The sequence below is a fragment of the Stereum hirsutum genome, assembly GCF_000264905.1.
Source record: "Stereum hirsutum FP-91666 SS1 unplaced genomic scaffold STEHIscaffold_3, whole genome shotgun sequence".
In the NCBI taxonomy this organism is placed as follows: domain Eukaryota; kingdom Fungi; phylum Basidiomycota; class Agaricomycetes; order Russulales; family Stereaceae; genus Stereum; species Stereum hirsutum.
The window spans coordinates 605,764-631,653 of record NW_006763133.1 but is presented as its reverse complement, the minus strand read 5'-3'; the positions used below and the strand labels follow the sequence as shown (position 1 = coordinate 631,653).

Here is a 25,890-nt window from a genome sequence, read left to right as displayed (position 1 = left end):
ACTGCGGGTCGGATAGCGATGTAGAAAGCTGGCGAGTACAGAACGACTAGTAAAGATCAGACACAATACATAACAAACGAGAGGAAGGTCAGCTTCAGTCCTGTATCAGAACGATGTCCGATTCTGAGCGCAACAAGTCCACGATGTTAATAGCCGTCAAACGCTCATTCCTGCCCTTCGCCGCCGGATCCGGAGCCACGGTCCCCTCCTTTGTCCTCATCGTACTGGTCCACATCCGTACTACTCAGAAGGCTAGATACGACATCAATTGTATCAGTACATGTATTCATAATCGAGACACAGCGGAGATATGCTCACTTCTGCAAAGCACCTTCGTCGACGGGCGGGCTGGCTCCGTCCCCGACCATGACCTTGATCGCTTCACTAGGTATGCCGTCGACAACTATGAAGAGCCATCCAGGGCCCGGAGGGTAGACTTGACCATTAGGAGGAGCGGTGATTGTCATCGACGAACCATCGGAGGGAGAACAATTGAGATAGACGAGGCGGGAGTTGGCGTGGACGGCGTGGGTCACGTATCCTAGGTCCATGAGCGCGACTAAAAGGGCCGCACAAAATTGTGACCGAGTAATGGTAACAGGAAAATCAGAGCGATGAAGAAGATAAGAAGAGTATGCAGATGCACGGACCTTTGATATCCTTGCCACCTTCGAGTCCATCCACACCAAAGCTCACGTCCTGCCCGAACCTCAACTTTCCATCCCAGTTGCTATTGGCCGTCCAAACTGGCCTCTTCACCCCGTCCTGCATATACGCAGGCCTCAACCACTCAACCCTGTACTCCGTCCCGTAAACCACACTACTCCTATCCAAGTTCGGATTACTCCCCGCGATCATGACTGATCCATCTGGCGTAAGCGTCGCTACGGAATGATATAGCCTCGGGATATCGCTGCTGGGAAGAGGCGTAGCAGACACGAAACGTTGTCCAAGTGGGAGGGATGGGTCGTATAGGAGAGGAGTCAAGGCGGGATTGTCGGCGTTGGAGGCTCCGACTTGGTTCTTAACGTTGCCGTAGCCCGAAATACCGGTCTTTGCACCATTGGCGATGACGATCTGACCAGTAGGGAGAAGAACGGCGTCCAGCATCGTCCTTGGCTCTGGCATCTGATCGACTTCCCATCCCTTCTGAATCCCTTCGTCGTTGAGAACGAGACGCGAACACTGTGCGGACGCAGGGTCCTGAGAGTCAAGCTCCCAAGAAGGTTTCGTGTCGTCTACGGTCGAGCCGCCGCACAAGAGGATCTCCGGAGTGTAGTTGTTCGAGGGAGAGAGCGGGAGAAGCAGGGCGGTTCCGGTCATGGGGTAAGTGACGCGCACTCCGTTCGGGATCTGGGGTAAACGAGTCTCCACGTTGTTCTTCCAGTCGTAGATCATGGCGTCTCGGTTCGCGGCCATAAATACACGCCCATCGGGGAGGGAGAAAGCGATAGGGAACAGGTTTGAGTTGAGGGTATCGCTGAGGAAGGGGAGAGGGACGGGGAGCCCGTTGTAGCCATTGACATTCTTGGGAGGGAAGAACTCGATAGTCGGGTTGTTGGTGCTCGCGTTGTTCATCCATCCACCCTTCTTCGAGCCTCCGATGATCATCGCGCTCCCGTCATCAATCCTAAGAACGGTATTGTACCACCTCGGACTCGCCATGCGCAGCCTCGAGTGGTCCTCCACGATGTCGCAGCTGCCGACGTCATCTCCGTCACAGGGCTCAAGGATACGAACAGCCTGCAGTCCGTCCACGTCACCGAAGTCGGCTGCAGCGGTCTTGTCAGTGACGACAGGATTGCCGCCGACGTTGATGAGGGTGCCGTTTGAGAGGAAGGTACCGCCAGCGCAGAATGAGTTTGACTGGACGTGGAGAGGCGTGACAACATGGGTTTTGAGATTGTAGAGTGCTCCCCAGGCGGGATGATTATCAATGGTGAGGAGGTTGTGTTCGACTTTGTCCATGACGATAGCGTGGGTTGAAGAGATGACCGCCAACTGCATGGCATGCACACCCGTAGTCCCCTTCTGTTCAAGTGACCACCCAGAGCTAGAAGAGGACCTAGACACGAGAGACGTCCTAGAAGTCGCTTCATCCTCCAGACGAAAGCCAGAGCCCAAGTCTCTACGGTGAGAAGTGCGAGAGTGAAGACGAAAGCCAGGCGCCTTGGTGACCACGAATGCATCGATACTGGTGACTGTGCCGCCAGCATTCCCGCTGCTCTTACTTATGCCTTCATTCACGATCTTGATCGTGTGCTTTCCCTCCTTGAGTCCAAACACAGAGAACATCCTCTGCTGGCCGACCCGGGCGTCATTGAACGCATCTACGCTCTCCACCTTCTTCCCATCGAGCCATACGCTCGCCACTCCATGATGCTTGTCCATACATCCGAACCACTCTATGCCAGTACCCGTGAATGTGAACGTAACAGCCGCTTTTGCCTGAGTCGTCGAGCGAAGCGTATTGTCGACATATCGGCGCGAATAGGAGTCTGTCCATTGACCAGAGTAGTGTACAAGAGGGGAAGACGAGTCGTAGGATTTTGCGCCAGGCGGGACATAGTATGGCGTGAAAGGGGATGGGGTAGTAGAGCCTGGAGTAAGATGCCCGTTCCAAGCCAGTTCCTTAGAAGAGACGAGTAAAAGAAGGGCAGCAAGCGTAAGAAGACCATAGGTCAGTCGAGAGAGACCTAACATCGGCGAGCAGAGACCAGTGCTTGCAGAACCGACGGGTGGTGTGCAGAGCAAGAAAAGAGGGTGAGGAAGATGTGCAATTCTGGGAAGTTCAACATCGGCGTAAATCCAAGTCGATCGGCTTGTGATCGGCGGTCCAAGCTTAGCTACTTCCCCTCGTCAGCCAGTGCCACGAGATCGCAAGCTAGAGAATATCACTTGTTCGTGCAAATGTGTATATCCTGCAGCAAGAGAAGCTATGTCCGCAGGTACACAAAGAGCCTATCGGGGGAATTCCAAGTGCTACCAAGGGGTTAGTTCAAAAGAACCGTTCGGATGACACCGGCAGGATTTGAACCTGCGCTCCCAGAGGGGAGCGGATGGGAGTCATGATGAAAAGAAGTGCGAACGCTGCAAGCGGACAGCGAATGGATGTCCTGCAAGGGCCATCAATCGATGATGTTGCCTTAAACCCCAAAGTCAAAAATGACTCCGTATCAAAAGAGCAACGACACCAGCAGGATTTGAACCTGCGCTCCCAGAGGGAAACAGATTTCTAATCTGTCGCCGTAACCACTTGGCTATAGTGCCATAGAATTTGAATGCAAAGAAGACATTATGGTTAGCGGATAGTCAATAAGTCATAGCCGTAGAGTGCGTCCGATGAAAGAGTTGACTTGAACCACCACCGTGACGATCATTATCCATCGCAGCAGTGCCCACTTGTCCTCTCGTCCGTACATTTCTTTGGCTCATTTCTCATTATCAAACCTTCTCGACTTTTCCTGGAACCTAGGGTACTTGATGGCACAAATAAGACGGATTCGGTTACTCTGTGGCCTTAGTGTCCATCATTCTCCCATGAGCCACTCTGAACTGGTCTTTGTTAATTTGCGTCCGCGAAGAACCATTCTGGCCACCTTGACGAGAAATTATGCAGTATGTTATATCCACTGTCACTGTTGGCGAAATGTTTCTGTCACATATCTGTTTGCCCTCCGTTCCACTGAAACAGGTGTCTTTCGACAGTCTAAGAGCACAGCAAGATCTACCCCAAACAAACCAAAAACCCAGAAACGCGTGCCCGGATACGCTATCCGGACCCTCGACCCAACTCGTCTACAGGCCTCTGATTTCCACGACATCTCGCATATTCGACAGCCCATGTACAGTACCGACCGTGAGGATGTGCGGGGCACCGTATATCGCACGCTGCAAAAGATTAGTTACTTTATCAAAGAACCAGACCCAAATGGCGTCCCATTTCCCCCTGGCACTCAAGGCTTCCTCTACTACTCATGGCCCCTCGCACCGAACTCAGCCCCGTCATCTACAGTGTCATCGGCAGACGGAAACTCACAAGGAATCATCAAACAACAGAAACACATCGAGAAACTCGGCCAAATTCGCTTCCGCAAGACCGAATCGAGCGACCCAGCGACCTTCGCGAAAGGAACGGACCTGATGCTCCCGTCCGGCGTCCCATGGATCATGTACCCTCGGCCTGACCCAAACACCAGGGAAACCTTCTTCTGGAAGCTTATTCTCCGCGACGGCATGGCATCTACAGACGTAGGCATCACTTATCCCACCTTCTTGCGACCCATCAGCGGGCCCGAGGTCACTACTTTTGGTCAACCCTTCAGCGTGAGATTCAACAAAACCACGATCCGTTGTCTGCTCTTATCTCACAAAGAGCAGACGAGGAGATGTTTTGTCATTCATAATCCTCTACGACCCCGGGTCGAAAATTCAAGTAGGAGGGGATCAGCGGAATATAGTGGTTAGTATGCTGATTTCTCCCCATTTTACTTCGTTCCATTCTCACCATTATATAGGGACTGCCACCTATTGCTTCGAACGCTCCCCGCTCCCCGAGCACAGGGATCCGAACACACGTTTCGTCGTCATTCGAGTCTTGAAGATCGTCAAACCTATCGAAAACCTCCTCCAACATCCACAATCTGGGCAGCCCTTCCCAAACAGGCCGGTCGAAGGCGAATTGTTGCCCGGTCGGAGGGGGACACCGTGGTTCTACGACGTAAACGACGCAAACCGAAACTCGGTGACGCGAGCTCTAGCCACTCTTTTCGAGAATGAGATGTTTGAAGCGAGCGGAGGTGCTTCTGAGTCTCAGTCTTCTACAGAAGGTGCTTCGAGTTCATGCTGCATGGTAAGTACGACCTCCTCTCACTCTCAAACTCTGACGGTTGTACTGATTACGTTCTACATAGGGAAGTGAGCGATATGTGGCTTGATAAAACCACTTGGATATTATCATACATGTGTTCTCCCGGGATATTGCATACGTACCTTGCTACAGTAGGCTCTTCGACATAACGTGCACGAGCCCAGAGGAATATACACCTAGGTGGTCGTTTCATCACATCGATACCCAACATCACTATACTCTACTCAACCTTGCCACTGCACCCACACCACACGAATCCCTAACCATTCATTTGCCCTGCAACAGTAGAATCACGCCCTCGGCCCGCTTGCCACGATCCCGCACGCATCTTGACCACGGCGTTAGAGAGACATGCCTTCGCAGATTTCGCGCGATGTGCCCGCAGTTGAGCGCAATGTTTCATAGAATAGGTGGCGCTCGCTGGACAGGACCTACTTTGTCATAGCGGCATTTCACATACTTAATTAAGCGCCGCAAGACTTCAGAGACAATGTTGGCATGGACGAGAGTCCGAGGAAGTGGGTAATCGTATGGCATGTTGTATTGAACGGCTGGCTGAAGATCATCTATGGATGGGAAGAATGGAGCCGTAGATCACGCAGTGCGAGCAAAAGAATGGAATCTGGGCTCCGGACAACAGTTGACCGCTCGAGGTCATTCCCTGTCTATCGGTATGCCGGGCTCATATTCCATTGAACATGCACACACGTAACAGCAAAGTAATGGTTTTCAGAGGTCACCTCCAACTGTCACCCAGACATGCAATGGTCTCCCGATGCTCGTTACCTCGGCAAATTTGTTGCCCGACTATACATTCTTGACGCTCCACGAAATACATTCAAGCTTGCCGGCCAGTAGTATCAGCTTTGAGACTTCTCGTATGGATGGAGTCTTTCATGGAAGGCCGTCTCAGAGCGACTTATAAGCTACATTGTTCTCGATGACTTCCTTCCCTCATAGCGTCCATCCTCTGCCACTCAGACGGTTCCACCAACCCCTGCTATCATTGTACCTATTGTGTCGAACTCGCCTTCTCACATATGTGAGTTTCCTGTTCGTTCATGATCCTATGGCGTCGAAGTTTGCTAATACACCAATATCTGTCTGACTTTCAGTCATGTCAGCGAATACTGTAGCCTTGGCGGGCAATGCCTTCATCACATCGGCCCCGGCGGGAGCCACCGAGATCATCAACGACAACGGCCTGGCCAACTGGACCAACGCGAACACCATCACCAGCGCGTACTTCCGCATGGCCTCCACCGCCTCGGTGACGGTCGGGCTGAACGCCTACCTCGCGGGGAGTAACCACAGCTCCGTCAGAGTCACCATCAACGGAACAGCATTCACTGTCCAGCTCGCTGGGACGGCCGCCAAAACCTATCCCGTCGGCACTGTCACTGTGTCCGCTCCTGGATACCTGAAGGTAGACATGCAGGGTCTGACCAAGGACGGCAGTTACTTCGGTGATGTGTCGGGCTTGAGCGTAACCACGTCCTCTGCGCTCGCCTACGCCAATGACGCAGCGAACTACTACTGGTCGCGCCGTGGCCCTTCGGTCCACATGGGCTACACCGTGCCAGTCAACAGCGAGTACTTCTACAACGAGGTCACCGTTCCCGTGGGCCAGGACCCCGTCGGCTCGTACTTCATGGTCGCAGGCTTTTCCGCTGGCTACTGCGGCATCCAGGTCAAAGACAACGAGCGCTGGATCCTCTTTTCTGTCTGGGACGCAGACAACGGTCAGAAGACCACACTCGTGAGCAAGGGGGCAGGAGTTGTAGACAACAGCTTTGGTGGCGAGGGTACCGGAGGACAGGCGCACCTCGTCTTCAACTGGGTAGCTGGAAACACCTACAAGATCATCACGCGCATTCGTCCCGAGGCCAGTTCAGGCAGCACTCTGTACTCCGCGTGGTTCTTCGCGCCCGAATCGAACTCCTGGCGCTACCTCGCTACCTGGAAGCGTCCTTCCACCAACACGTACCAGTCTGGCGTCTACTCCTTCCTAGAGAATTTCATCGACACCAAAGGCTTTTTGGGCCGTCGTGTGCAATACGGTAACCAGTGGGCACGCAACCTGAACGGCACCTGGTCCGAGATCACCGCTGGTCACTTCACCGGTGATGCCACCGCGAGTAACGCGCAGCGCATGGATTATGCGGGTGGCCTGGAGAACGGGCGTTTCTACCTCCGCAATGGCGGTTTCTTCTCCGACTACGTACCACTCAACCAGAACTTCAACCGCCCTGCTACTGGACAGCAGCCGACGGTCGATGTGAACACCCTGCCGACCCAGTGAAGCGACAAACAAGAAGGATGAGGAATTGAGGAGGAGGAAGAGTGTGGGAGGTTGCAGGCGCTCGTGGAGGTCGGAGGTGGCGGTCGAGTTGTGTGGCGACAGTGCGCGGTGCATTCGAGAGTGAGAGCCAGAGGTCATAGTCGAGCGGAGATGATATAAGAGATAATCGCTCGTTGGATGTTTTACGACGCAGAGTGTACTGAACTGAAGACGGAGCCTAGTTGACGCTTTCCAGGAAGTAGGAATCAGGCGGTTAGTGTGAGCGAACGGCGACTGTGAGCCAGAAAGGTGATGAAGTGGGGAGCGGTGGAGATGCCTAGGACCGTGATTCGTTTCAATTACATGATTCTTACAGATGACTTGCATATACACTCATCCTATGAGCAGTTTTGCTCATGAACTTGGGCTTTATTCTTACAGAACACGGGCTACGCATGTTGGTTCGCGTAGCCCCTCGCTGCGGTTCGGTCGGTGGCTTCTTCAAGACCGAGTGTCACCTTGAGCATACAGGAAGTACCGAGAGGGGGAGAGAGAGAGAAACAGAAACGGAAAGTCGCTGATATACGAAGATGATCGTAAAGGCAAAGGATGGGTATATGAGTTCAAGCTCCGACTAAATCGAACCACAGTGGCACCGAGACTAGGAAAGTGTGGCGTAAAGGAGAAGCTCCCCGTCCACGTCCGTCAGGCGGTTCCTTATTTCTCGCTCCTATGTAGTACTCCCGCGTACTTCATGACATAGATGCACGTCTCCATCCCATTTCCAGTCGACGTGATAACTATCGCTAAGAAACCCATGAGCCATTGCGGACAACACTGTGCAAACCAAGAAACGAAAACACTACACGAACATACACTACTTTAACGTCGTCCGACCACTGACACCCTCAAACCTTCAAGCATGAGTGAGTACGAGTACGTATGCAGACGACGGCGAATTCTATACATTATCTACAGACCAAGATAATTTCTTCGGTTCGATCTCTCTATGCTATGCTATGCATACCTGTCCGCCTCCACCTCTTACTGTGATATTATATAAACCATCCCGACCTCGATCTCTGCCTTTCACCACCGTCGCTCCGGCACGCTAACTCGCCTTCCACGAGTTATGCAACCCAATCGTATCATACCCCCTCGACTCACTACTCGTCATCCCCGCCTCCCTCTCCCTCTCCTCTTCTCTCCTCACATCCCCATTAATCCCATTCGCCCCATTCACCTCCGCCCTCTCGTCCCCCACACTCCTCACCCCTCCTCCGCCCTTACCCTCCAACACGCCCACCCCACCCACAACCTCCTTCGGCGTCCCCGTCCCATTAACTTTACCACTCGCACCCTGCCCTTCCACCACTCCCTGCGCCTCGCCCTCGCCCTCCCCGCTCTTCCCCAACCTTACCCTAATATTATCGCTCCTCAACCTCTCCAACCCCTCCAAATACTCCCTATCCACCCCACCAGTAACATACTCCCCCGTAAACACCGAACAATCGAACTGCTGTATCGCCGGGTTCAAATTCCGCACGGAATTCACGAGATCGGGTAAAGTCTGGAAGATGACGAGGTCGGCGCCGATGGCGGTGGCGATTTCGGGGGTGGTGCGGTTGTGCGCTACGAGCTCGGAGCGGGAGGGCATGTCGATGCCGTAGACGTTTGAGTAGCGGATTGGGGGGGCGCAGGATGCGACGAAGACTTTCTTTGCGCCTACGTCTTTCGCCATTTGTACGATCTCTTTTGATGTCGTTCCACGGACAATAGAGTCTGATGAACCAAAAAGTTCATGATAAGCATGCTGCACAGAAGGTGAAGAGGGAAGGAAGGAACGCACCATCGACCAACAACACGTTCTTGTCCACAAACTCCAGCGCCATCGCGTTCAACTTTCTCCTCACATTCTTCTTCCTACGCGCCAACTTATCAGCTTTCTTCCCCACTTCACACTTACACTCCCAAGCAAGAGAGAGACTCACCTCATCTGCTGCCCCGGCATAATAAACGTCCTCCCCACATACCTATTCTTCACAAACCCCTCCCTATACGGCAGCCCCAACCTCTGCGCCAACTCCAACGCCGCAACCCGACTCGTATCCGGCACCGGAATCACCACATCCACCTTCTCGCCCCTTTCCTCCAACTGCCGGCGTACCTCGAGCGCGAGCGCGTCGCCCATGGCCATGCGGGAGCGATAGACGCTGATCCCGTCGAGGACGGAGTCTGGCCGGGCGAAGTAGACGTATTCGAAGATGTCGGGGGCGAATGTGGAGGGAGGGGAGACTTGGCGGCGTGAGACGGAGGTGCGGGTGATGATGACGGCTTCTCCTGGATGTGTTTTATGCTCATGCGTAAGTGGACAGATGCATTTGCGAGGCGAGGGAAAAGGAAAGAAAAACAGGACATACCGGGCTTAACGTCCTCCCAATCCCCGAATCCCCCCGCATCCGCCACCACACTCTCACTCGCAAACAACCAATCCTTCCCCCCACTCCCCGCCTTCCGACTCCCCATCCCCAACGGCCTAATCCCATTCGGATCCCTCCACGCAATAATCCCAAACCCAGCCAACATCGCCACACACGCATACGCTCCTTTAACGTCCTTCATGAGCCCCCCAACAGCAGTAAAGATGTCCTCCTCGTTGATCCTGAACTTTCCTGTTTGTTGGAGGTTGTTGGCGAAGATGTTGAGGAGGAGTTCGGAGTCGGAGGAGGTGTTGATGTGCCGGTGGGCTTCGGCGTCCATGAAGTGTAGGAGGGAGGAAGTGTTGATTAGGTTGCCGTTCTGTGGGGGTGTTGTGTGTGTTGTGAGCACGGTGTTTGGGTGGATGGGCGGAAAAAGAGGAGGAGAAACGGGACATACGTGTGCGAAGACGATGCCGTAGGGCGAGTTGACATAGAACGGTTGAGCTTCGGCATGATGTGAGCTTCCAGCGGTCGGGTACCGGACTGGACAGAAGAGATACGTCAGTCGACAGTTTGCAGTTTGATGCAGAGACGGGGCCGCTCCATGTCAGAAAACGCATATATGCGATATATGCGATCTGCGCCTTCGCGAGAACACCGTGATCCGAATGATATGATCCACGAACAACAACAACATCATCATGATAGGATCTTAGTATCGCATCATACCACGACCGAGATGCACTGGTCGCCACCGATTCGCCTTTTGTTGCTCGGATATATGCGTTCAAAACGAGACAGCTGAGTGCACGGAGAGCGCATATAACGACTCCTGAGGGTATTATGAAGTCCGTAGACTCATACGGACCGGCAGAAACTCTCCAAAAACCTGATGGGATGCGGATCGCATACATCGAGATTCCGCGGATCAATGATCCACTGGGCGAGCGACGGTAAATCCTCGATGTCTGGAAGGTGACTATCCACGCCACACTTGCACAAAAATACAACCGTCTGGCTAGGACAACGCAACGACCTCTCTCCATCCAATCCAATCCCAGAAACCGCTCCACACCTCCCCCCAAAAAAGACAACAAAATCAAATCAAAGAAAACCTCGACTCACCATGCCCGATCCCCATCCCACCCACCAACCTCGCCACCGCCCCCGCATCAAACACATCCCTGACCATCCCATTCGCCTTACACTGGTAGAACCTGCCTTTAGGTCCACATGTCACGATGCCGCATGCGTCTTGGCCGCGGTGTTGGAGGAGGGAGAGACCTTCGCAGATTTCGGGGGCTGCGTCGGTGTTGGGGTCGTGCAGGAGGAGACCGAGGATGCCACACACTGGGTAGGTGGGTGGGTGGGTTGTTGGGAAGGGTGGGGAGGGGGAGGAAGGTGGATGAAGGATGGGATGGGATGGACGGGGGAGAGACGGTCAGTTCAACTAGCACTAGCAAAAGAACGAAGAAGGGGTTGATGAGCTCACTGGTGCTATGCTATGTCTAGTCTACACTTCTATGTAGCAGGTCGTTACTCCAAGTCCAAGTCTAGTACTCCTTTTCAAAACTTCAAAGCTTTGACTCTTTCTAACAAGACGATCGACCGTCAAACGTTCCGGGGACGCTTTCAAGATTCAAGATTCAAGTTCTGGAAGGCTGGAGAAAGAGACGACGGAGAAGAAAGGGATAACGTCGGACGAACGTGCGCTGCCTGAAAGCAGAAAAAGTTTCTGGGTTCGTTCGTTCGTTTGTAATTCATTCACCAACACCATCCCGAAGAAAAACGGATCGGACGAATAGGACGTCGACTCGAGCAAATTTGCGTTGCTTACGACCGGCATCTCCGGGCCTAGCTTGCGGGCCATCACGATCAGATTAGATTACCTTACGTACCTTAGCAAGATCTCCGTCCCGTCTCCTCTCCCGTGTTTCCGTGCATGGCCAGTTCAAAGCGGGACGGGAAGAAGACCTCCGTGTTGAATGCCTCGAAAAGTATGGATACCTCTCACGGACGCGGTATTGAATGGACCAGACGTACACACACAGAGCAAGATGAAGAGTAATACAGAAGGAATAACTACGCGGTTGAGCGCGTTCGTATTCCTTCCTAGCATTGCATTCAGCTGCCACCACCACCGCCAACGACAACGACGACGACGACGACAGACGAAAATCATACAGGACGAGATGGAGGTGTGTGGGTGGATGGAGAGAGGTAGGTAGGTACAAGACGGGGGCGGGGGATGTCTAGGGTAACACGGGGTGGGTAATTGATTTACGAGGCGGATGGGTGTAGAGATAGATGTCATGCGAGCAACCAAAAAACAGACGTAGGAAAAGATGAAGACTAATAAGTATAGTGGTGGAAGGATGAACTTCCTAATGCAATCAATGAATGCGTGCGATCGTGAGCAGAGTGCGAATCAAACAAGGGATACGTTTGTTGGAAAACGTATCGAAATCCGTCAAGGGCAGGGAGTGTTGAACTAGGAAACACGGGGATAGGTATTATGATGCTGACAACGGGCGCGGGCGAGGGCGAGGAAATTAAAGCAAGAGCTGCTTGGGCTTCTCCCAGTTGTAGGCGGGGTTACCTGTAGAGTAGTTCGTGATCAGCAGGAGCGTCAATGGGATACTGCATGAACGCGAGCAAACGTACCGAAGTGGCCGTAAGACGCCGTCTTGCGGTAGATCGGCTTTTGGAGGTCGAGCTGCTTGACTACAAACACCAAACCACACGCACAATCAGCATCGTCGTCCCTCTACCATACGCAGCACACAGCCAAAAACGCACCAATGACACCAGGCCTCAAGTCCCAGTTCTTCCTGATGATAGCAACGAGCTCCTCGTCCGTCTTCTTCCCCGTCCCGTACGTGTCGACGTAAATCGAGAGCGGCTCAGCGACACCGATGGCGTACGAAAGCTGAACGAGGCAACGACGCGCGAGTCCACCGGCGACGAGCGACTTGGCCACCCAGCGGGCGGTGTAGGCCGCGGAACGGTCGACCTTGGAGAAGTCCTTTCCGGAGAAAGCACCTCCACCGTGGGCACCCCAGCCACCGTAGGTGTCGACGATGATCTTACGGCCTGTCAGACCGGCGTCACCCTGAGGACCACCGATGACGAAGCGGCCGGAGGGTTGAATCTGCAGGAGAGCACCTCGATCAGTATCCGGAAAGACGAAGGGACTAGAGAACGACGTACGTGGTAGATCGTCTGGTCGTCGAGGAGCTTCGCAGGGATAACCTGCTTCACGATCTTCTCCAAAATCTGCTTCCTCAACTCCTCCGTCGAGATCTCCTCCGCATGCTGCGTCGAAATAACAACGGTGTCCACCCTAAGCGGGATCATCGCGCCCCCATCCTTCTTATACTCAATCGTCACCTGCGTCTTACTATCCGGCCTCAACCACCCCAACTCGCCGCTCCTCCTCGCAACGGCCATCGCCGCGTTCAACTTATGCGCCAACATGATCGTCAACGGCATCAACTCCTCCGTCTCGTCCGTCGCGTACCCGAACATGATCCCCTGGTCGCCCGCGCCGTGGTCCTCGAGCGAGCCGTGGTCGAGTCCCTGCGCGATATCGGGCGATTGCTGCTCGATGGCGACGAGGATGTTGCAGGTCTTGTAGTCGAAACCCTTGGAGGAGTCGTCGTACCCGATTTCTTTGATCGCGTTGCGGATGACGGCTTGGTAGTCCAATCTGGCCTTCGTCGTGATTTCACCGAAGACCATGATCATGCCCGTCTTCGAGGCGGTCTCGCAGGCGACTTTGGAGGAGGGGTCTTGTTCGAGGCAGGCATCGAGCTGTACGTCGTCGTCGATAGGGAAGAAAAAGCGCCCTAGTCAGCCAACCATCCAATCATGAGACATACAGGCCCAAAACGGAAAAGGCACGGGGAGAAAAAGACGAAGAATGGCGAACGAGGAAGGAGAACTCACGATAGCGTCTGAGACCTGGTCACAGATCTTATCTAGCAAAAACAGAACATCCCGTCGTAAGTACCATGTTTTTTCACACCCATACTAATCGGACAGAGACCAGGCCCGTTGCCCCAACGAGCAAGAGAAGCTACTGGGCTATGGGCACCGTGGTTTAAAGGGCTCAGAACTCGAGGACTGTTGGGTACTAACCGGGGTGACCCTCTCCGACCGACTCAGAGGTGAAGAGGAAGTGGCCAGGCGCGAGCGCGGCGCGGACGGTACCGTTGACAGTCATGGCTGCGATAAGTGTCTAATTTGGTGGGGGGAAGGGGACAGAGGACGACGAGGACGACGGAGGGGAAGAGGGGGATAGTCTAAACGGGATGAAAGACGCGAGAGAGGGTGGGGGAGAGAAGAAGGGCGATGGGGGGAAAGCGAAGAACGTTGGCCACTTTTATATATATCCGCACGGCTGGGTTCTCTGCATGTAAAATGATGACCGCTTACGTGAGACCTATGGCGCCATTCTTTCCTCCAGGCGGGATCATGAGGTACTACGAACCGTACATGTTGCTAATAAGACCTCTCTGGAAAAACATAAAACAACCGTCGCTTACAGACGCGTCAGCGTTGTCAGACGAGGAGCTCCTTACGGCAACGGACTCGTACAGGAACGGCTGTAAAGAGCCAGAGGCCCTCGAGAGGGTATTCATACCTTCGAGGAGTGTCCAGAGCCTGATTGCGCGAAAATATGGGATGGATGGATCACTGTGGGCTCGGATGACACTCCCTGATCTTCGGATATTCTTCTTCATGGCTCGCATTGCACGGAAGTGATGGAATATTCCTCGCTCAGACGCATGCCACAGTCAGACGGTCTCTTATCTCTCACTCTCAGCGTTGTCGAAGGCTCGCGGTGCTCGGAGACGACAGATCGTCGTGCTCTGATGCTCGCCACAGTCGAAAACTTCACTCACAGACCAGCGTCCGTTGGGCCTGCGCTGCGATCCATCCACCCAATTGCGACACTCTCAGACATTGGTCTTTGTACCGTGTCACAACAGAATGTTGCCTTTGGCCCTGGAACAAACTAGATTGCTAGAATTGCTCTTGGTAATTAATAGCTCATTTCCAGAAAATCTGCTATCCTTGCGAGTGTCGTTGGCGTCGTCCGATGTTTCCCGAGACACTCCGGTCCTCACCGGATTCACCGGCACGCGCCACACGGCTCTTCCAAGGTGGCGTAATTGTGTCCTCGACCTCCAACGACACAGTTGATTATGGGTGTGTACACCACTGAAAATCATCATTCTCAGCGTCCTCCGAGTACAAGGTACGCTTGCAAGTACTCCGAGCTCTGCATCATGCTCCCATTTGAGATGTACCAATTTTTCCCTAATGGGTTTTTATACGGTCGAAACTTTTCATTGTTTTTTCTCTTTGGGTAAGGCATGTTACATGACTTATAGTACTTACAGCCTGTTCTGGATCCCGTGAGAGGCCTGATGCTTCTGTGCAGATCACGGCGCATTGTGGGTATCACAGCGGTAAAGGATACTGTGCTGTTTTCCGTAGTGTAATTTACATGTATTCCTACGGATAGGGGTATTGGTCCTCATGGGCCCGTTTTGTACCCTGAATAAATTACCTTACCTTACCTACCTTACCTTACACTTTCGCAAACAGTCATCTCGCTCAGGACTGTGTATCGGGTGAGAGAGAAAGACCTAAAGAGTATTCGAGTGTGGCATCAGCTTGAGTGGCAAACAAGACTTGGACATCATGCTGTGTCTTTCTCGCATCTTAGTTTGCTTCTGTGATAAACATACCCACGAGCGGCGGACTACATGGAGGTATTAGCGAGGCGCTGTCCGAGTCTGAGGCACAGACCTTCCGTTAACTCGTGGTTCGAAAGACAACAAACCATCGTACATCCACAAGCGTCTACACTTGACTATTTGTACCCTCTCGATCCACCCGGTATAACATGAATATCAGCAAAACAACAATCCTCACCACCCCTCTTGCCCACCCATGCTAAATAAGCCCAACACCCAACGGATCTGTCATTTGTCCCTCCTTCGCCGGTGGTGGTGGTGGCGGCGGCGGCGCAGGCGCAGGCGAAGCTAACCTCGGGCTCAAACTCGACCCATTCCTCATCTCCTGCACCTCACCTCTCGACACCGCCCTCATCAGACTAGGCGTCGAAACGCCTGCACTTGCACCAATGATACTTGACCGCGAAGTGGCGGAGGAATCCGCTCGTCTTGGGATGGGTTGGGCGACGGTGGGATCGAGAGGAAGGCCCAATTCGCCCAGGATGTAATCGCTGCTGCCATCATTGGCCCCTCCAAGTGGGCCCGATGCTCCTCCTGGATTGTCCGTATTTCCGCCCGAGCCCGACGTCGAGTTATCCGTCGATGATGAATTTGACGCAGATATGGGTGGCGCAGAGGCAACATTCGACGAAGCGAACACGTCCCTCGCATGCACCGGCGTGCTTTTCGAGGCAGACGAGCCACCACCACCAAGCCCAGGTGCCCCACCGCCCGTCGTACTCCACGGATTATCCAACAACATCGACGGCACGCCCGGTCTCTCCCTCACGCTCGCCCACGGATTCGACGACCCCTGAGCGAACGTACTCGGCCTCACCGCCACGATTCTCTCCCTCTCCCGCTCCCTCGCTCTTTCCCTCTCCGATATCGTCATAGAGCTCTCAGCGCCCCAAGCCGACAACTCATCCCTCCCTCTTAACTCTCCCCCACCCGGCACAACAGGCGACTTCTCCGCCAACTCGCCATCCGAACCTGCGCCACTTCCACTGGAAGAATTGACTCTGAGCCCCGACGAGGCAAAGTCCTTCGCTACGCCGTCGTAGGCGGTTTGGGCCGCTGTGAGCGCCGCACCGGCGTTGGAGGAGATTTTACCCCACATCGAACGAAGACCGCCACCTGTTGTGGATAGGAAGTCGGATTGAGGTCTGGCGGGGAGTTGGCGGGAACGCGATGGGGATGGAGGACCGCCGAGACTCGGCACGGGTGAAGGCGTGGAACGCATGGTTGTATAGGGTTGTGGGGAACGCGTCGATCGAGGGAGGGGAGAAGATGCTCGTTGAGAATCTGGCGGTCCGGTAGTAAGAGGAACGGAAGAACGGAGAGGTGATGTTGATATACGTTCCTGGGCGGCAGAGCTCAGCAGTGTAAGCGTAGTCGCACCAGGTTCGGGGGTCGCGTTGGGCAGTGGTGGTGTAGAAAGCGTAGGCGTAGAAATCACTGGCGACGAGGGTGTGGTCTCGATGGAATCGGGCGTCGATGCCACGAGCGGGTCTTCTTCGGCGTTCTCAATCGGGCCCACCATATCCGAACCCTGTGCCTGCGCCACCACATATTTACCATTCATCTCCTCGTCCGATCGTCCATAGAGCTCGTGCCAGAACCGCAGGTCCTTCGGATTCGGAAATAGAACACCTTGGTCTGCCTTCGGCTGCCTGCTCGCTGGGTCGTCCAGTGAGGGGTCGTACGTCGGGTTGAGATACTCGTCTCGTCGTGGTGGCGAGTTCATCCAATCCCAGATGGACACCGTCTGGTCGTATGCCAAACGGCGCTCCTTCTCAGAATTGAAGAGGAAGGAGCCAAATTGACATGAATAGAGGTGGTAATGGAGTTCGTGAAGGAAATGCTCGTTGAACTCGAAGCGGTCCGGGAACTGACGCTGGACATTGCGCACGGTTTCCAAGAACTGATGAAAGACAGGACTCGTCTCCTTGACGTGGTGGTTCGAGGCGAAACGGTTCTGCACGGACGCGAAGAAGGCCTGGGCGGCGCCTGCACCTTCAGCACCTCCAGCTCCTTCGACAGGAGTGAGGAAGAACTTCTCTGAAGAAAGATGGCCGCAACGATCCAAGAATCGGTGGCCGAAGCTGAGCCAGTCCTTCTCGACGAGGATCTGGAAGCCGCGAATGGTACGGTAGAATGGGTCGAGACATAGTTGAGCGACGGCAGAGAGCTGTGAAGTCCGGTCCCAACCGTCCGAGCAGTGTATAAGTACGTGGGAGTTGTTGACATGGACGTTTCGTATGATGATTATTGTCCCCTCCAGGATGGCAGAGATGTGGCGCAACCAGCCAGATCGTCTTAGTGCAGACCTATCGACCGGAACGAGCGGTGCATTCGAGTTTGGATCCCCTCCGGTAAGACTGGCAGCGAGAAGCTCAGTCTCCCGAAGAGCTTCGACGACTTTATTTAGCGAATCGCGCATGGTATGAATGTTGTCGATCCCGAGGTATGCCTTCCTGCAGTCCTTGTAATGATCCATGTTCTCCGTTCCGGCGCCCTTGGCCGTGTTGGCCATAGCATTGGTCGTAGGACGGGCATCGATGATAAGATTGGTGGTTTGTGCGCCGAACACGGGTGTGACCGCCCCAGCTCGGGAGTCCGGAGAATAATGGGATTGAAACACGGCTTCGATGAGCTTCTCATCCTGGACAGATCGTGCATTCGTGAGACCGACCATAGGTTGACTCGATCGTGTGATGCTGCCCTAGAAAAGCATGTTCAATTCAAGCGATCATTGCATTCAGGATGAACAGAGGAGAACAAACGTAGTTTGCCCAATGCAGGTAGGTCAGAGCAGGTATCCGACCCTTGCTGCGATACTTCACGGCATATTGGAGCGTCGTGTCGCTGATACGCGTAGGCACGACCATCCGGGCGGGATACGTGGGTGAAAACTAAAGCGACAACAGAACGGTGGCATCACTGTGGGTTATCAACGCTAATACGTTCCGTGGAGGCAGGCAAGTGGAGAGAAGGAGACGCACTGAGTAATCTTTGTTGATGTCCGTAAATCTCCACGCCTTCGTCCTAGTGCCGACGCCCATGCGGCCAAATTCTTCTCGAGGGACGTACATGGTCCAACCATTTGTGACGGTCAGTGGTGGTTTGGGTGAGTAGAAGAATGCGTATAGTGACGTGATCGATGCTGGATTGTTCAATAAAGGGAGTATGAGCAGGGGCCAATATTAAAGATGAACTGTACGCACGGGCCACAGTGAGCTCCTTGACGCTGTCAAACACATCTCCCGCATCCGAATCCTTCCCGAAGAATAGAGAAAACGTTTCGAACGTCCGACAGCGTATGCTGATGGGTGCTTGCCCGCTAAGAGTTTGTGGCAAACGTGTAACGAGCGCGATCAAGGGATACGGAACCTAGAACACGCCCCAACCATCGTCTGACCATCAGCACGTAGGACTGGTAGGCTATACAAGCACAGAATAACTCGCCCACATCTCCGGCTCAACATCATCGTTAAATGAGAAGATGAGGTGGTGGGCTGTAAGGTAGAGAGTGCCGAAAGAGGTCTTCCCGGCTTTGCTACAAAGCACGTCGGAGACCTTATGAATGAAATTGTAAGCATTTGCACCAAAATATACAACGTAATGATCTACCTTGGGTACCCGTATGGCGTCCATGGTGGTAAATACGGCCGAGCTCACCATGCAAGACAGCGACAGGTGGCGCTAGAGCACCTTTGTTTGCGTTTGTGTCCCTTCAAGCGAAGTGTTACGCCACCCTTTCCTAATCGAGCTTCTCTACGCCGTCTCCTCTTCTCCGCCACGATACCCAGACTTTTCTTATCCGGCAATAAACATCTAGCAACGCCTTTTGTCTGCCACTAGTTCTTGCCAGTGTCAATTATTAAAAGCCCTCACACAACGACTCCTTTGTGAGGTTTGATACGGAGACTAGAGAACTCCGTACACAGCGGGCGAACCTGCCGGCCCACCCTCAGTTCCTGGACGTCCTCACCCTCGTTCCTCGGTTTTGATGAATTCAGCACCGGTGCCTCAGCGCGCCCTTCTAGATTTTCTTTTCTACACACTCTCCCGGATTTCGCGATGCACTTAGTCTTAGAAGCATCCACACATACGGCGGCTACGGGGAATAACAGTCTTTCCTCATGTTTACCTGCCGTTTCCTGACTGGAGAGAAGGTAATTTGGCAAATTCCCTCTTTCTATTCGTCATTATTTCGTCATTTATCCCGGACGCCTTTTGGACATGTACCGATGACCATACCTCATGTCTCTCAACCTAGCTGTCTTCTCCGAGTCGTCACGAGCCAGGCATGGACAAGTTGTGTGCGATAAGGTGCACCCTCAACGATCCTATACCTCGGGATGACGAAACACCCACGCCTCAAGCTTTAAAGCATCCTTTTGTCCTCGTTCAGCTCATTCCCAGGCAAATGTTCTCCGCTCCGTGGAAGCGTGTTCCCCACGTTCCCCTCACACACGCATCCCCTCCTCCCCGCGCTTCTACGATCCATCATGTACTCCTCATTATCTCATGAAAGCACCTAACATGCAGAATGCCCATGACCTGCGGTTCCCTTTCTTCTAATCGGGGGAAAGGTCGATTATTGCCCTCGCATCTCAGATCCCTTTGTGCGATTGCCGGTTCCGATCCCGTCATGGATGTCCCTTGACGAGGGTACTGTGTATATAAACAGGAACAGAGTCGTCGGTCCGAGGGTTGAGCTTCCAAATTCTCCCCCACGAACTGCACGCCCACCTTTGTTCAGGCGTATCGCTGCGGCCCCCCCTACCCTACCTGTACCGGTACCAAGCTTGACGCCACTTCCCAAAGTGAGTAAACGCGTCTTCCAGTTCCAATACCATTTCATTCAGCGTTTCTCTTTGTCCTATCATAATAACATCTCGCTGACTGACGATCACACGCACGCATATGGCCGTCCTCCCTTCTTTGTTGAATCGACAGGTACCTAATGACTGTCATGCCCGAAAAGTATCCGCTCGTCGTAGCGCAGTATGTTATCAATGGCCACTTTCGCCGGACGGAACATTGGGCCATCGTCGTCCTCAAGTCGCGTCTTCATGCCCAACTATTCGAGCTGAAAGGCAACTCCGACTCTTTTTGTTTCGCAACGAGCCATCACACCGCCTTCGAGCGGGCTCGCGATCTTCGCGGTGGTGCGCACGTCGGCTGGATTTCGAGCTGGGACGACCTTAGCTGGTTGACGGAGAGGCTGAAGAGCGTGCCGGTGGTCAAGGGTGACCGGATGTGGGACTGTCAAAATTGGACGGTGGAGGCGTTGAGGTTGTTGAAGAAGGACGGTGTCGTATTCCAACACGTCAAGGAGGATTGGCTGAGAATGGAACTGAGAATGGATTTGGAGAGGTCGGAGACGGGGATGGACGCAACGGTCGAGGAGAGACTTTTCCCTTGACGGGATAGAGTTCCGTATCTGATGGACGGTAGGCAAATCACCCTTTCCCCCGTTGATACTCGATTTGCCCTAGCTCATGGAGGCACGTTTCTCTCGTTTAGATTTGTCGATCGTCCGCATCGCTCAAGGTTTGCAGCGCTTACTATCGTCTCCTGCCTGATTTGGAGCTCCCTTCCAGCAGGTTCCGTCGCTTTCCGATGTGAGTTGTCTACTCGCCATGGTATTTGTACGCGCGGGGCGAAAGCCGTGAGGTTTCACGGCTATGCACTGGACTCTGGCTTGTACATATTTACTCGAAACCTTCGGACATCTGTTATGGACGGTCTATATATTATTCGATCACATGGTGGCGTCTCTATGTTTCTGTTCGCTTGGCTTTGCACAAATCTACTCCGCGTCGTGTGCTTCCTTCATGCTTTTGATCGTGTTGTTTACATGCCGCCCATCTGCACTGTGCACCTCCATAGCGCTTCCAAGGACAGCAAGAGTTCAAATTGCATGTTGCTTGGCTAGCTGTAGATCTGATCGTCCGACTTCCGACTTGATACGTTTACCAAAAAACAAATTGGCTGAAGAACTCCTCGGTCGGTTGTTCTGATGCTTTTTCTCCATGGTCTGTTACCGCCAGATCAGTTTCATGTTCCTCGTATGCGCTATATAGACGAGATGAAGCGTACCTCAACTTCTTTCTCCGCCTTCTTCGCCGCAGGCTTCTTATGTTGAGCTCGTAGTACCTCCGCCAGCAGTCTCATGCTATGCACCAGCAGATCAATACTCTTGCTGTTAGGCGACTCCTGGTCCTTGTTGAGAGTGACGGCGGTCTTCCTAGACTCTACGACCGGTTGCAATAATGTTTCTGCCTCTGCGAATTGCTCGACGTCGAAGTATATGGCGGCGAGAAGATGCATACTCTCCAACGTATCGAGGTGATCGATCCCAAACTTCTCCTTTCTCGCTTCTACCACCTCCTTCATCAGCGTCTCTGTCCTGAGCTCCAGGATCAGCGTTGGAGGCTTGGTTAAATGCTTCTGCAACTTGTAGGAGGTGGCAACCAGTAGATGCTTGCTCGCCAGCGTGCTGACGTGCTCTGCACCCAGTACGTCAGCCCTCTTCCCCGCGATTATCTCCAACAAGCGGTACGCCCGGATGTTCTTCTCGATGCAGTAGAGTGCCATGGCTAGAAGGTGCCCGCTATTCAGCGTATCGATGTCCTCGCTGCCCAAACCCTTGATCCTTTCCCGCCAAACTTCCCACGCAACCTCTATCGCCTCGGAGTACCGGTGAAGGTTGTAGTATACGACGGCTTGGAGATGGCGACTCTCCCAATACTCGACGGATTGTATATGGCGACTCTCCCGATAGTCGACGTCTTCAACGCTGCGGATGGCCCTCCTTGCCTTCGAAAGACGCTCGCATAGCACAGAAGCGTCGCCGAACCGATGCAGATGGTTGTAAGTCACAGCTAGCAGGTAGACGCTTTGGTGGGTGTCGGGGTGCTCTTTACCGAGAACTCTCTCCCTGGCTCTCACGACGTTCTCCAGTATCTTGCGTCGCTGTTGCAGATCGTAGCAGTCTGCGGCGAGGTGATGGGCAGTGCTCAAGGTGCTGATATCTTCCTCACCAAGGACCTTCTTCCTCGATTTCAGCGTCGCCTCTAAAAGTTTGGTACGCCGTACCGGGTCGTTGTGTAACGCCAGGGCGAGGCGATGTGCGGTGTCCATTGTGGCTACATGGTCGGGCCCTAGGACCTTCTTCCTCCCAAGCCAGACAGCTTTAAACAAGGACACGGTCTCGTCTGACGACTCCGGGGTGTAGGATATTGCGCTCGCTAGGTGATCCATGCTCTCCAGGGTACCGGGGTGGTCGGCTCCTAGTACCCTCGTCCTTCCTCCAACAACAGTTCTCAAGAGCTTCGCAGCGTCTTTGAAACGCTGCTGCTCCATATATACGACAGCTAGGCCGTGACTACTGTCCAAGGCCAAGGCAGAGTCTCCCGTCGGAGTCTCTGCTAACCTCTCAAAGAGACCAATAGCCTCCGGATATCGTCCCGAGATGCTGTACGTGGTAGCAAGGGCGTGCGTACTTTGGAGGGTATCTTCATGTGTGGCACCTAGTATTCTCTGTTTGGATTCGACAACCTGCTCGAGGATATCGGCAGCTTCGACATTTCGGCCCAGTTCGGTGTATGCGACAGCCAAAAGATGCATGTTTGCTACTGTGTCGACATCGTCAAGTGCGAAGGCTTCCTGTCTGGCTGCGACAAGTCGTTCAAGTACGGCAGCGGCGTCCTCGAATCGCATCAAGTCCATATTGGCGATGGCAAGATGGTGGTTGCACTCCAGCGTATCGGGATGGGTCGTCCCGAGAACTCTGGCTCGGGCCTCAGATACGCGCCCGAATAACTCTACAGCCTGTGTGTGCCTCTGTAGATCGTTATAGATCACCGCGAGCCAATGGACGCTGTCCAGGGTGTCGATGTTTTCTGTCCCGCAAACCTTGTTACGCTCCTCGACAACTTGCTCCAGTAACTGGGCAGCATCGAGAGGTCGATTCAGAGCATTCTGAACAAGCGCCAGTAAGTGCATGCTTCTCAGCGTGTCTGGGTGCCCAGGCGCGAGAGCGCTTCGCCTGCCGTCCACAGCTTCCTGCAGTAAACCAGCGGCGTCGCTGTGGCGCTCCAAACAATGGTAGGCCGAAGCCAACGCATGAATGCTGGCCAGAGTGTCCGGAAGTCCTGTTCCAAGAACCCTCTTCCTCACATCAACAACGACTTCCAACTCAGCAGCGGCTGCGCTGAATCGTCCTAGGTGATAGAAGGTGATTGCGAGGTAGTGTCTGCTCTCCAGCGTCTCGCGGTGGTTGACGCCTAAAATACTGCTCCTTGCCTCCACGATGCTCGTAATTAACTCCATAGCTTCGGTATATCGATGCAAATGGCCGTAGACGACGGCAAGCATGTGCATAATCTGCAGCCTTTCGAGGTGTTCTGGACCTGAAGTCGTTTGGCTATTCTGGATGTGCTCGTCAAGAAGGGTGGCCGCTTCCTCGTAGCGTGCACTCTGCGATAGTTCAAGGATCTGAGCCTTCAGAATGCTTATCTTGCCCGGTTCGTACAGGGTCGAGGGCTCGGGCTCAGGCGATCCTGAATGAGAGAGAAGAAGTCATGCACTGTCCTTAACTGCTATGACCTCTTCGTAGATTTCTGAAGGTGTTCTTACCTTTAGGTCTGGGAAGATCATATTTCATAGTATCTTGTATACTGACAAAGGATGGCCTGGCCGAAGGATCTCCATCCCAACACGACTCCATCAACTTCCATAGAGAGTCGTTCTCCTCCTTGTCCAGCCTGCCCGGACGCTTGGGACGCTCTCCATTGTCGACAACGGCTTTGGCCAATAAAGGCTCATATATGCCGAAAAAGGGAACTTCGCCGCTAAATATCTAGAGCGAAGTTAGGGCCGTGATAACAACTTCGAAACATGGGTGGCGAGGAGGACAAACCTCCCAGGCCGTGATGGCAAAGCTGTAGACGTCCGAGGACTTCTTAGCTCGGGTACCGCTGAGACATTCGGGCGCCATCCAGCGAAAAGTACCGTTTAATGACCCAGTGAGAGACGCGTGGCTACGGATTGTGAGAGTGTCATCCAGGAGCCGCGAGATACCAAAGTCGGCAAGAATAGCTTGATGATTATCGTCCACAAGAACGTTGACCTGCGAGAGGATTCACTCAGCTCGAAACCGAATAAACATCGGGAAGCGTGCATACGCCTTTGAGATCACCATGGACGATGCTATTCCCGTGTAGATATATCATGCCTGAGACGATACCACTCAGCTGGGGAAACGGATCAGAATCTACAGTCGACATATGCAGAAAAATCACGCGTACCAGAGACAGACGATCGGCTTCGGGGAAAGGACCACGCAGATACTCGCATACGTTCCCGTACTTACAATACTCGCTAACCATAAAGGGCTACTTCAAACTCAGTAGCGTTTGACAGGGAAACCATAGTTGCGCACCTTAACGGACTCCAGACAAGCACCAAAAAATCGCAGGACATTATGATGGTTCAGGAGCGACCTAGAGAAAATCAAAACGTTGTCAATATGGTACAAGTATCAATTTCACTCTAAAGTACAAGTATTTACCATATCTCAACTTCCTTCAAGAAAGCCTACGTATCAATTTTTGTCAGAAATTTCCTCGACCAATTGGAGTTCACAAAAAATGCGCACCTTTTTATCTTTCTCGTCGAGGGTGCGAGAATCCTCCTGGTACATTTGCTTGACGGCCACGGTCTATGGCATCAACTGGCATTCAGCGCGCGAGCACAAACAAAATCGTCGCGGAGACATGCTTTACCTTTCCAGCCCACTCGCCTCGATAGAGAATGCCAAACGCACCTCTACCAATCACTTCCTTGCGATGGATCGTGACCTCTAAACTGGTAAGAGTCCATGGGCGCACATGCGGCGATTGTTGATGCTTAGACTTCGACACTCTCTCCAAGGTCGCCGTAGCGTTGCGCAGGAATCGTTCCTCAGGTGCTACAGTAGCACGCTGCTCGCCAAGTCCCTCGACATACTGCACACCCCATATCCAAGTAAGAAAGACGCATATACTTGTGGGTGAATAGGAGCACACCTTCAATAGTGCAACATACAACTCCTCCATCCGTCGACGCTGTCCATCTCGATCTTCTAACGCGTCCAAAATCTTCTGATCGGTTTTCGAAATATCTTCCAGCCGTGCAACGAGTTCAGAATGGTCTTCTTTTCGAGCCACTTCCATCTTCGCCTGAAACTCCGAACTGTCCAAATGAGCCACAATCTACGAGAATGGCCGTTAGTGCGTTGGATACAAACAATTAGCAATCGTTATGGTAGCACTACACGCACATTGAAATGCTGATACGCATCAACGATGGCCACGCCAGCTGATTCTATGCGACGATCAATATCAGACGGGTGCATCAAACACCAAACGAAACCCTTCTGCTGGATCATCTTGAGCACTTCACCCGTCTTCTCGATGGCCCTATCATGATAAAAATGATTCAATAATATTGTCAGCGATTGCCTACCAGCATACATTCTCTCGATGTACCTACCTCACAACGAAGTCGAGGTTGTGC

At 53.3% G+C, this 25,890-nt stretch overlaps 9 protein-coding genes and 1 non-coding gene across 10 annotated transcripts; 2 read left to right on the top strand and 8 right to left on the bottom strand.

Moving 5' to 3' along the window:
• Positions 1–164: 164 nt before the first annotated feature.
• On the bottom strand, positions 165–2,703 carry STEHIDRAFT_52012 (copper radical oxidase; the record flags this gene model as incomplete). The annotated part of the gene is made up of 3 exons (XM_007300452.1): positions 165–252; positions 319–559; positions 651–2,703. The coding sequence occupies 3 exons, from the start codon at positions 2,701–2,703 to the stop codon at positions 165–167; spliced, it is 2,382 nt and encodes a 793-aa protein (XP_007300514.1).
• Positions 2,704–3,188: 485 nt separating this feature from the next.
• Positions 3,189–3,270, bottom strand: STEHIDRAFT_t84. Its single transcript has one exon. It is a non-coding gene; the product is annotated as a tRNA-Ser (tRNA).
• A 488-nt stretch (positions 3,271–3,758) lies between these two features.
• On the top strand, positions 3,759–7,469 carry STEHIDRAFT_165984 (uncharacterized protein). The gene is made up of 4 exons (XM_007300708.1): positions 3,759–4,462; positions 4,518–4,852; positions 5,831–5,912; positions 5,986–7,469. The coding sequence occupies exons 1-4, from the start codon at positions 3,844–3,846 to the stop codon at positions 7,170–7,172; spliced, it is 2,223 nt and encodes a 740-aa protein (XP_007300770.1). The 5' UTR covers positions 3,759–3,843; the 3' UTR covers positions 7,173–7,469.
• Positions 7,470–8,262: 793 nt separating this feature from the next.
• STEHIDRAFT_92008 (amidophosphoribosyltransferase) lies at positions 8,263–11,345 on the bottom strand (the record flags this gene model as incomplete). The annotated part of the gene is made up of 8 exons (XM_007300707.1): positions 11,064–11,345; positions 10,697–10,921; positions 10,029–10,114; positions 9,572–9,950; positions 9,143–9,491; positions 9,001–9,074; positions 8,470–8,933; positions 8,263–8,313 (listed from the first exon to the last, which is right to left on the bottom strand). Coding segments are annotated over exons 1-8 (1,629 nt in total). The 5' UTR covers positions 11,065–11,345.
• Positions 11,346–12,123: 778 nt separating this feature from the next.
• STEHIDRAFT_92003 (methionine adenosyltransferase) lies at positions 12,124–13,905 on the bottom strand (the record flags this gene model as incomplete). Its single annotated transcript, XM_007300706.1, has 6 exons — positions 13,712–13,905; positions 13,520–13,551; positions 12,782–13,384; positions 12,371–12,722; positions 12,236–12,295; positions 12,124–12,170 (listed from the first exon to the last, which is right to left on the bottom strand). The coding sequence occupies exons 1-6, from the start codon at positions 13,794–13,796 to the stop codon at positions 12,124–12,126; spliced, it is 1,179 nt and encodes a 392-aa protein (XP_007300768.1). The 5' UTR covers positions 13,797–13,905.
• A 735-nt stretch (positions 13,906–14,640) lies between these two features.
• Positions 14,641–15,086, bottom strand: STEHIDRAFT_118773 (uncharacterized protein). The gene has a single exon (XM_007300705.1). It carries the CDS (start codon positions 15,030–15,032, stop codon positions 14,814–14,816), a length of 219 nt encoding a protein of 72 aa, XP_007300767.1. The 5' UTR covers positions 15,033–15,086; the 3' UTR covers positions 14,641–14,813.
• A 265-nt stretch (positions 15,087–15,351) lies between these two features.
• STEHIDRAFT_73786 (phosphatases II) lies at positions 15,352–18,984 on the bottom strand. Its single transcript, XM_007300494.1, has 6 exons — positions 18,952–18,984; positions 18,787–18,897; positions 18,546–18,711; positions 18,324–18,484; positions 18,105–18,233; positions 15,352–18,043 (listed from the first exon to the last, which is right to left on the bottom strand). The coding sequence occupies exons 1-6, from the start codon at positions 18,973–18,975 to the stop codon at positions 15,539–15,541; spliced, it is 3,096 nt and encodes a 1,031-aa protein (XP_007300556.1). The 5' UTR covers positions 18,976–18,984; the 3' UTR covers positions 15,352–15,538.
• A 1,070-nt stretch (positions 18,985–20,054) lies between these two features.
• STEHIDRAFT_118770 (uncharacterized protein) lies at positions 20,055–21,190 on the top strand. Its single transcript, XM_007300704.1, has 3 exons — positions 20,055–20,150; positions 20,284–20,780; positions 20,854–21,190. Exon 2 carries the CDS (start codon positions 20,291–20,293, stop codon positions 20,750–20,752), a length of 462 nt encoding a protein of 153 aa, XP_007300766.1. The 5' UTR covers positions 20,055–20,150; positions 20,284–20,290; the 3' UTR covers positions 20,753–20,780; positions 20,854–21,190.
• Positions 21,191–21,405: 215 nt separating this feature from the next.
• Positions 21,406–23,805, bottom strand: STEHIDRAFT_50853 (TPR-like protein; the record flags this gene model as incomplete). The annotated part of the gene is made up of 2 exons (XM_007300351.1): positions 21,406–21,732; positions 22,540–23,805. Coding segments are annotated over 2 exons (1,593 nt in total), but the record flags the coding sequence as incomplete, so codon positions are not given.
• Positions 23,806–23,926: 121 nt separating this feature from the next.
• STEHIDRAFT_51565 (kinase-like protein) lies at positions 23,927–24,728 on the bottom strand (the record flags this gene model as incomplete). Its single annotated transcript, XM_007300420.1, has 4 exons — positions 23,927–24,193; positions 24,254–24,463; positions 24,519–24,587; positions 24,642–24,728. Coding segments are annotated over 4 exons (633 nt in total), but the record flags the coding sequence as incomplete, so codon positions are not given.
• Between the last annotated feature and the right edge of the window lie 1,162 nt (positions 24,729–25,890).